This window comes from Emys orbicularis, chromosome 5, assembly GCF_028017835.1.
Source record: "Emys orbicularis isolate rEmyOrb1 chromosome 5, rEmyOrb1.hap1, whole genome shotgun sequence".
Lineage (NCBI taxonomy): Eukaryota > Metazoa > Chordata > Testudines > Emydidae > Emys > Emys orbicularis.
The window spans coordinates 63442292-63453168 of NC_088687.1; the positions used below are offsets into that span (position 1 = coordinate 63442292).

General features: G+C 45.8%; 1 protein-coding gene across 1 annotated transcript; it reads left to right on the forward strand.

Moving 5' to 3' along the window:
* The first annotated feature begins 7611 nt into the window (after window positions 1-7611).
* LRAT (lecithin retinol acyltransferase) lies at window positions 7612-10647 on the forward strand. Its single transcript, XM_065405790.1, has 2 exons — window positions 7612-8223; window positions 10495-10647. Exons 1-2 carry the CDS (start codon window positions 7612-7614, stop codon window positions 10645-10647), a joined length of 765 nt encoding a protein of 254 aa, XP_065261862.1.
* Window positions 10648-10877: the final 230 nt, after the last annotated feature.

Below are 10877 nucleotides of genomic sequence, written 5' to 3' on the forward strand. Positions count from 1 at the left end.
AAAAAAACTAGATATTTCAGTAATTTAAATAGTTTATTTTAGTATATTTTCCAATTGCAACTTAATTTAGAAAGGTTTTTAATATTAATTGTTTTGGGGTTTTTTTGACATTTTCTGAGTTTGCATGTTGGTTCAGTTCCCACTTTAGATTGTATCTCACCCAATTCTGTACCAAATTAAACATTCACTGTTGGTTAATATGAAAATTGAACGACTAAACAATGAACACTTTAGACCCACTGGTAGTGGTGGCCTGTTGGCTGGGAGGTGCAGACCATTCACAACTGTACAACAGAGGCACAGTTTGTTCAAGAATTAAACCATGCAGTGTTCATGTTGATGGGGTAGGGAATGGAAAGGGGTTTCTCTGTCTCTGTTGGAGTTCATACCCCTCCAGACACCACTAAACCATCCCCAATAGGGATAACTTTGATCTATGGTTGGGTTTTGTTTATTTGTTTGCTTTTGCAACACACTAGATTGCACCAAGTGGCATTTATTTTCATAATATTTCCTTGGGGAATGTGTCAAAATCCCTTAGACATAGATGTTATTCCTTGGCCCTAACACCATAGTTGTGCAATAGTTAGTTTAATTCATGAATTTGTACCTATCTTAACAATCCAGAACTGACCTGAAAAGCTATATTAAAATTGCATTTATTTCTTCATCTAGAATGAAGACTGAATAATTACAAACAGAATTTGCAAATGACCTCCAGTACTTGGAATAATATTTCCCACTTATTAGAGTGACTCTCAGAGCAGTCTTCTTGTGTATTTCAATAGCTTGGTTACTCTAAAGGATGGGATAAACCAGCATAGTTAGGGGTTTACCATCATTCTAAAGTACCAAGGAATATTCAACCAACAAGATCACTAAATTCTCTGTATTCTGAACTGCTCCTCAGTCTTTGAGGGTTTGGAAAGTGCAGGTCAGGCCTATTTCTGATTCTAACCCCTATATTAGGACAAAAGTTATTTGTGCAACGGATTATCCAACAGACCATTTCATTGTCACCATGGGAGAGAGAAGGCTTCACTTTTTATTTTAGTTTTTAATTACATTTCTTCAATTTGAATCCTTATTGAACAGTTTCAAGACATCACATTTTTTCCAAACTTGATGGTTGCATGATGGTATTGATAATTGCCCTTGCTGTCTATGAGAGTGGCATTCTCAGGTTAGACAAACTAGAGCTGTTCAGCTTTGCATTGGGTTCTTATGCAACCATCTGTAACATGAAAATAAGTGTGGGCCCATAAACGGCCAACCTATCCTACCTGAGGCCTTATTTGCACAAGAGTGGTTGCACCAGTTAAACTAAAAGTGTGATGTTAAACCAATTTAGTGTAAATCAGTGGAAATTCCTGTGTGCGTACTCTTGTTTTGAGAAGCTTATTTCAGTGTAGCGCAACCCAATTTCTGATTTAAACTGATCAAAACAAGTGTGTTTGCTCTCGTTTAGTTTAAATAGATGTTGTTAAATTGGTGCAACTTTCTGATGTAGACAAAGCCTTACTTTTCCAACTCTTTTTCTTCCTGTCTTTTGCTGGCCATGAGGGCAAGGAAACAGGGATTAATATGAAACTCCATGGAGATTTGTTTGGCTCTAGGCAGGAGGCCTTGTAGGCACCCTCCTAGTGTCGCGGAGTTCATATATAATAGATGCGAGTCCATGCCACAAAGGTGGGAATTGTTCACACCTGCTCTAGCTCAAAATCTACAGTGCTGTAGTTCAAACACGAATTAATTCAGGGAAGTTCTGTGGCCTGTGTTATACAGGAACAGAGACTAGTTGATCACAGTGGTTCCTTGTGTCATCATAATCTATGAACCCATCTCCAAAACACAGTAATTTAAATTAAAAGTTGTAAATTATCACTTGCCTCTGAGCTTTCTATTCTTACTGTTTCTTATGACAGCTCTAATTCTCAAAATAAAATATATCCTAAAATGTTGCACGGTCCCTAACATTCAAAACAGATGGTACAATTTATCATATTTAAAACCAATATTTTGAGATAGTTTTGCCATTTTTGTGACAATTTAATCTGCCCATTAAACAATGCACAGAATGATTATGTACTGCAATGACCATCCAAAACAGGCTGGAAAAGTAGTGTGTTCTAGAGTTGGACTAGAGGCAAAGTGCCTTTTTAAATGTTAATTATAATTCAATAAATTAAACAAATATGTTTTTTCTTCACTAAAGTATTTTCTTTCTGGAGAAATGTGTATTTCCAAGAGGTTAGTTTCTTATGTTTATGTCTAACAGAAACCATGGACAACTTCAAGTAATAGATATAAACACACCTTGTTTTGTTGTACTGAAAAATAGAATAGAAAGGGGAAGTGTTGAAGTATATATTTTATGTCTTGTTTTGCTCCCCTATTGGTTGAAAGGGATTAGGCGTGCAGGAGCCAGAGTTAGAAAAAGCCTAATATAGGTGTTCAACCAGAGATTTCCATGCAGGACTTGAAAGGTTTTGCTGCTTTTCAAAATACGTGTAATCGTCTATTTACTAACAAAGAAAAATGTTATCAGTATACAAGTTACTAAGTTTAAATGTATATTTTTGTAATAATAAGCAGTTACATTGCACCTTCTATCCAAAGATCTGAAACTTTATGAGCATTAATAAATGAAATCTCTCAACAGGCTTGCCTTGAGGCAGTTATCTGATTGTATCTCCATCGCTGCCCTGGGGCCATGTGTCTGGGCTGGGAGCAGTAATGGTACATTTCATTGATTTCTTGTTCATCTGATGCCTTCCGGTGGCTTTCCAGCCCTCGGTATAAGCCAGCTGTCAGGAAAGGTGCCGCTTTTTCATGCTTCAGGTGCTTCACTGCTCTGTGGGTGTGGGGGTTACTCAGTGCAGTAATGCCACAGTCTTCACTTTGTTCCTTTGAAACTCAGGAGCATAAAGGCTTTGAGCCTCCTCTCCCTGTGGGGACCACCCCACTTCTCTTCTTGGGTTTCACCTTGGGTTTCCGTCCCGGATTTACTTGTAATGGACCCTGACAATTTGGGGATTAAAACTAAATGGCCTTCAACAAGCAAACAAAGGCTGTCTGACTAAACAGTGAGATGATCCAGTGTGAAAACATTAGTATTAACCAAGGAGTTACCGCTCCCTCTGCAGTCAACCTAACGCTACTTCTGAGGGGGAGACCCTCGGGGCCCCGGAGGCCTCCCCTGGTTTGCTGAGCACCTCAAGTTAATTGGGAAAAAACCTGCAGGAATTCCTGCCAGCGGAGTCCAGGTGTTACTGTGATGTGATAAAGGCAGGAGAATCAGCCCTATGGGGTGGGGGAAGATGCAGCAAGGCATTGGGGGAATGTGGGGTGTAAGTGGGGTTCTAGGGAGCCGCCTCCTTATTTAGTATAAATGGAGCCGTTTCTGCTGTGATCCTGCTGGGGAAACTCCGTGTCTGCTCCAGACACCGGTGAAATCAGTGGGCAGCGGGAGGATTTGCTGTATTTCCCCTTTCTCTTCAGTCCAGTCCTCCTTTGGTCATGGGGATGCTGCAAATCAGGGTTGTCTCCCCAGAGCACCTATAGGGTGCCGAGCGCCCTCCTCTCCCCTTGGACCTGAGCCTAACGTTGGGGGCCATCAGCCCTTTGCCGAATCTGACCCAAGATGCCTCGTCTTCGGGTGCTCAGGTGCACTGGCATTGGGAGAGCGTCTTCAGCCGCTAGGAAATGGTGCAGGAGGGTGAGGGTGTGAAGTGCAGTAAGTGGGGGAAGCTGAACCCGAAGAAGAGATGGAGGAGGCGGCGCAGGTGTACAGGGGCAGCTGGCCTGGGCTAAAATTTGGCTCTTGCTCTAATCTCCGAATAAGGATTTAAGAAGCGCTGGGGCCAGTCCTGCAATGCGCCGAGCACCTTCTCTGACTTCAGTGGGAGACATGGGTCTTCAGCGCCTCAGGATTGGGTCGATCTTCTCTTTTCTGTGCAGAATCAAAGGCGAGCGGGAGGGATTTCTGGGACAAGGGATATTCGCATCTTCTCGGCAGTGATTCTGTTGGGATAAAATGATGGCAGGGTTCACGCTGCTTGTCTAGAAAGGAGAAGAAACCCGAGGGGATGGCAGTAGCGGACAAGTGAGCAAAAGAAAAGGGCCATGTTCGTCAGTTGTAATTGTGCGTACCAATCTGAATAAGAAAAGGGCCCCTCTCCATTCTCTCTGTTTGAATCTTTACTGTACCCCAGCAAGGGAACCTCCCTCGCCGCCTGCTCTAGGGATGTCGATGCATTTAAGTGTAATCTGGTGATTTTGACGGGCGTGTTTTATATTGTTCATTTTCTGTAACGTTCTTCATTCCGATTTCCCTCCTTATTTTCACTAAACCTGGGGATCCTTTATGCGGAGTAAACAATTTATTCTTTTCTGAAAATGCACTCAGAAACGTACCTATTGGTTTAGCTTTACCAACTGCGGTTGGCGATCGAACGGGAAGGGAAGCATAGGTTTGAAACATAAACCTTTAAAAAACACACACAGCATAACTCTGCATCCTTGAAATCGATGCTTCTGCCGTTTGGCTGGCTGGCTGAAAGTTTGCAGTTTATCCGAGAAGTTCCCACAAACTTCTTCTCAGTGCAGTTGCACCTAGAAATAGATCAATCCCTTAAAACCACTTCGCTTAAAGCTGGTTTTTGCAGCAATGTTGTTTAGGGGGATGAACCAGTTACGAACCAAACAAACAAGCAAACGCCCCCCGCAATTAAATAACGTGAACATCGGCTCGAGCTATTTTCTCTTGTATACGGGGCAAGCTTTGGAGCTGATCCGCGACGTGGCTAAACCTGCATAATATAATAACTTGGCTGGGACTCCCAAAAGAAACTCCCTAAAGCCTGATTCTTTCCATCCCCCACCAGTCAGAGGTGCTGGGGCAAGGGCCAGCAGTGAATGGCTACGCAGGAGGTTACTGCTGGTTTGTCACTCGGTTTGCAGATTAGAGAGGTGAAAGTACTTTTCGTTTAGCACGGAAGCTGCTTGTTACTTCTGAGCAAGATCAGACCAGTGGTTCAAAAGTAGGGAATGCCCCTTTAAAATAATAATAATTTCATGAAATCCACGTTTCGGTTCCAAGCCCATAGTTGTGAAGATGACCCCTTTGCTGAAATGTAGCCTCTTCCAAGGAGTGAAAAGGGGAGTAGCAGACTTTAGGATAGGCACCACACTGCGTGCTTTGCAGAAGCTTCTCCAATTTCTTATTCTCCTTTCTGCTGCACCCGGCTGTGAGGTGTCATTTACCAAATCACAGAGAACCATCAGAAAAATATTGATCGTCCAGGGCAAAAGCCCTGGGGAGGGGAAAGGAAAGGCCAAAAAACGGACTAATCCTCAAATGATCCCTTGTCTTGGTCTGTCCTACTCGTCCTCCAATATGCCTGCTCTACGGCGGGGTTTTATAGAGTGGTTTCTTTTGGGTTTCAAACACTTGACCTTAGGGTAGAGACTTTTGTGGTAAGTAATTAATTAGATTAATTATAAAAACGCTTCCAGAACGTTTGGGTTTCGGATCCATTCCGGAATGCCCGGTCTATGCTATGTCGTCCCTCCCGCCCCCCGCCCCCCGCCCCCCCAGGCCACTGGTACAATGACTGAAAAGGGGAAATATTTATTTGCTCTAAGCCGGTCCTGCTTTGCCCACAGAAATGTGTCGAACCTTTATACATACACAGTTCCTGCCCGCTTCTCAGCAAGTGGCCAAGACACGCTAAATCAGTTTGTTTGCAGATGTTCAGGCAAACAAAACTTCAGGAAATTAGCTCATAAAATTTTCCCAGCCCTGCAATCTTCCTTAGAAAGGAGGACAGTGTGAAAAGCTGGTCCTGCCCCTCCTCCTTTTTCTTCCCTCCCGCTTTCTTGCCTCATGTGTAATTGGACGGAGTTTCTTTCTCCAGACGGAACTAAAAGGTTGAATCGGGAGTGTTTGTGACATGAACAAAAGTCAATGGCACTGGGTCTGGGGGACAGTAGGACTGCAGGGTCTGGGAGAAAGGCTGTGGGGAGCTTGGCCGTCCTCCCTTCCTGGTCTCCAAGGCCCTGTCATTTTCCAGGTAAGATGAATGTCCTCCCATCAATCATCCCGCGCAGCCCCCAGGGAGAGCCGGGAATTTGCTGGGCTACTGAAACTTATTAGCCTCAGACTAGGCGGCTTTGTTGCCCTGACAGAGCTGCTCTTTTGTGGGCTTTGTTCCGGGGATTTATACATTTACATAATGGATTAGCGGTAACAAGCCGCAGAGGCATGGCTCGCCACGTTTCCTCCGTTCTCTTAGCCGACCGATTTTAGGACAAGTTAATTTGTAAATATGAGTTCCACTCCCCTCCTCGCTTCGCTACCTGTTGTCTTCCCAGATAAGCGGGCACTTATCGATCGATGTACATGCAAATAGTTTTGTAAAGGAATCAAGTGCACGATCACTTGTCATTGTCACTACAATTTCCTCTCCTCGTGCACTGGGCTGTGTAATAAACATTTACTGTGCCAGCCTAATCCTTTGAACTTTGAGGAACTCAGTGCGAGTGGAAAGAGCTTTGTTTGGGAGGAGGAAACAAATTGGCACTGTCGTTCGTCACGAAGTATGACAAACAGGGGGAACTGTAATTTGTAATTTAGTGTGCTTCTATCCCGGCCAGTTAATCCTTTAGCGAATACATCTATCAGGGGACATTTTAACTCCAAGGAGGCTGTAGCCACTCACAACATCAAAAATGAGTGCTAGTGTTTGAGGACAGATATCTTGCTCACGTGCATGTTTATAACTACATATAGTCCAAGCAGACAAATGCCCGTAGTAGCTCTTAGGCATTGTAATGTTGAATGCGGTGTTTGCTACAATGACGAACGGATGATCCTGGTATAGAATAGAATCCGGTATATTAAAATGCATTTGATAGCTGATGCTCGTTTTAAAGCGATTAAAAGGAATTGCAAAGAAAACAGAACACACGAATGCAAGTGGTAGTTGGAGAGATCCAAATGCAACGGGAGAAATTCTCGGGCAGTCTTACTGACCTTTCTATTCTACAGGCCCAACTAGATGATAATGTTCTATTTTAACGCCGTGAAAACTTGAAAAAAAAATTTGAACGCGGGAGAAAACGCAACTTTTTATCTTGGAAGCAGTTTGCGTTACTTTGAAGTCCCCACTTACAGGCTGTAGCTGTACACAGTTTACACCCATAACGAAATCAATGGCACTTGTGTCATTCATAACTTCCCTCAACGGCCATTCACTTTATTCCATCGTTTCCCTCTCTCAGCTTTGGTCACTGGGCAAGAAAAACCTGGGAGCGGAGTGGTAAATTGGTGCAAACGGACAAATTGTTCGATTGCCCAGTTCCCTAGCCCCTCTCATCTCGAACATGCAATAGAGAAGCCAGTAGCTGCTCTGGGGAGGATCTCTACCTCCCAGAGGCTTTAACAGAGCAGCAGCATCAGGGCTGGCACAGGAGACTTTTTGTAGGCGCTGCTTCTGAATAAAGGTTTATTTCACTGCCGTTTGGAAGCCGCCCACTTCCCTCTCAACCAATCGGGGTTGTGCTTGCTTGTGGCCCCGCCACTCCCGCCCGCCAGGATAAAAAGGCAGGATGCAGGGGTGGGTGGCAGCATCCCGCAGCAGGAGGAAGGCCAGGAAAAGCCCCCAGGTCCGCAGCATGAAGAACCCCATGTACGAAGTGGCCTCCCTGCTGCTGGAGAAGCTGCTCCTCCTGGCCAACCTCAAGCTGTGCAGCGTGGGCCCCGGCGCGGCGGAGGAAGAGGAGAAACACGCCAGCTACTACGACACCACCTACTTCAAGCGGGGCGACCTGCTGGAGGTGCACCGCACCCTCTTCGTCCACTTCGGCATCTACCTCGGGGACAACCGGGTGGCGCACCTGATGCCGGACATCCTGCCCGCCTTCACCGACGACCAGCGGCAGATCCAGCAGGTGGTGACCAACAAGAGGCTCATCCTGGGCGTCCTGGCCAGAATGGCCAGCATCCGGGTGGACACGGTGGAGGACTTTGCCTACGGCGGCTCCATCCTGGTGAACCACATGGACGAGGCCTTCCCGAACAAGGCGCTGTGCGACGAGGAGGTGGCCCGCCGGGCGGAGAAGCTGGTGGGGGCCACGGCGTACAGCCTGCTGTGGAACAACTGCGAGCACTTCGTCACCTACTGCAGATACGGCTCCGCGGTCAGCTTCCAGACCGACAAGGTAAACCCCGCCCAGGGTCCCGGGGCCCCGCTCAGCCTGACGCCCTGCCTCGCTAGCAGGGTGCACCGGGGAGGGGACACACCCACCCAGGGTTGCCCTGCGGTGCTGGTCCTCTGCAAATCTCCGCTCTGTGTCTGGGGGTGCGGGGAGCAAAGCGGAGCAGATCTATTCGCTTTGGTGGCGGCCCCTCTTACCTTCTGACGTCCCGTGGAAACCCTAAACGGTAGGATGAGCTACCTCCCCCGGGTCAGGCACACCAGCTCTAGAATAACCTGGCGAACGGCAGTGCCCCCTGGCCTCCCACGCGGTCCCACCCGGCATGTGAGCCAAACACCTGCCCAGCTGGAGTGAGCGAGGACGCAGAGTCTTGGAAGACTGGTGGGTGGGGGGGACTGGAGAGGAAAACTGCCCTTGCAGGAGCCGCAGCGATCTTGCTGTAACTTTAGCCTGTCGCTCCCCTGTGTGAAAGGGGAGCTCACTCAGCCTCTTTGCCCCCGCAAGAGCAGCATCAGTAGCTTAACGTGAGCCTTCTCGCGGGAGGGCTCTCTTCTCCTCCTCCCCCTTGGTTCGTTGGCTGCTATTCCAAAAGCTGCTTGCAAAAGGAGTTGTCTGAAGCCATCATTTGCCTGAGGTTTTGAATTTTGTCTACATACTTCTAGTCCCTTGTCTAGTGTTTCCTCACACCCCGGAGCCTGAAAACTGGCAAGAGACAGTCTTAACACTTCAAATCTCCCACGAGGTCAAATGACCTGACATCCTGCAATGGACCATTAACGCTGAAAGGGATTTTGGTCCTTGACTGCTAATGGTTTGCTAGACTCAGCATGAAAGGGATAACAGGAGTACTTGTGGCACCTTAGAGACTAACAAATTTATCCACTCCATACGGCTAAATGCAGTGCCTTGCATAATGACAGGTTTCAGAGTAGCAGCCGTGTTAGTCTGTATCCGCAAAAATAACAGGAGTACTTGTGGCACCTTAGAGACTAACAAATTTAAAGGGATCTTTCCACGCAGAGGGCCCAAAATGTGTAAATACAGGTAGAAGTTACAAACTCACCCCGCTGTAGATCATTTCCGCCTGCCCCCAAAGGGAGCCTCCCCCATTTCAAACCCAATTAGAATGCTTGGAAACGGGTTAAAACGCAAGGATGTCTGGTTCCAAGCATTGTTATTGCTGCAAATCAAGCCCCCCCACCACCTTAAATGCTAACTTAGTGGAAGAAACACAGACTCTTGTAATATATTTATAAGTAAAATATTTAATCTGTGCAATGGAGCACTTTCCATCAGTGAAAGCTTTGCCAGGTTTTACAGAAGCAGAACAGATTTTAATTGGCATTACTGTTTAGCACCTCCAGAATAATAGAGTTTTTGTGTGTGGCTTGAATAGTCCAACAAACAGCTTGGTGAGAGGCTAGGCTGTGTAAAATCTTGATCGGACTCAATCTTCACAATTCTTAAAAAAACAACAACAACAAAAACTTGTTTTTTTTTCCAAGTGTGCTCCCTGAGAAGTAGGTCACTTGGTGGTGAGGCCTGGTTTCCGTAAGTAAGCAATCTTTTGAGCAGTCTAGTCAATACTCAGCTCTCTGGTTCGAAGTTACCATATACTGGCACTGCAGCCACTCTGCAAAACACTGTTTCACTGTCTCTCCCTTCCCCACCCAACGCCAAGCAGGATCCTGGATATTTTATTCAGCAAGAGATCAAACAGAATTAATGGCATTTTAAGGGATTGCAAAGACTGACTCCAGGCACATTTCAGTCTGAAACCTGTAGTATGTGAAGGGGAGCGGGGAGTATCTCTATGAAAGCGTAATTTTCCAGTAGATGCTAACAGTCAGTTCTCCAAATTACAATCAGTTACAGGTTTTGCAAGTCATTAAAACAATTTCCAAGCTGCTTAGAAATAACTTAACTGGCAGCTAAATTTAACCTCTCCACAGTGACTTCGATCATCTAGAAAATAAAGCACGATTTATTAGACAACTAGTAATGAACTCTTAAAATAGGCTTGGGGTCTCTAAGGACCCGATCCTGCATTCACTGCAGTCAGTAGCTCCTACTGACTTCAATGGGGCAGGGGCAGTTTCTAAGGGGAATACATCCCTTTTCACTCACCCAGGCATCCCTTTCTAGCCCACAGGAGCTGAATCGCTGGTACAGAGCAGTCTTTGATGGTCTGCTTTCTCCTTGCCCTCTCCAATACCTATCAGTTTGGAATGACTTTCATGTTTAACTGTGAACCTTTCCCTCTGACTTTTGCAGTTCTGTGAAACAGTGAAGATGATTATTCGGGACCAGAGAAGTGTTCTTGCTTCAGCGCTCCTGGGATTAGCATCTATAGTCTGTCTGGGTTTGGCACCTTCCACCACCCTGCCCACTATCATTATTCCATTCTTTCTGTGGATGGCTGGTTAACAGCAGCACCAGCGCCTGTCAGTGCCTGTACATAGAATGTATAATATTGTATTTATAAAAGCACAAATTACTTATCAACGGTTGTGTAAAGAGAAAAAATGTGACCTGTAACTTGTGTAGTATTTTAATCACATCTTTATCCAGAACACAATGTACAAGGAGTAGCTTACTGTGTAAGCCAAATAACCAGATTTCCTGAAAATCTCACAGAAGGTAAATTTTAACACACC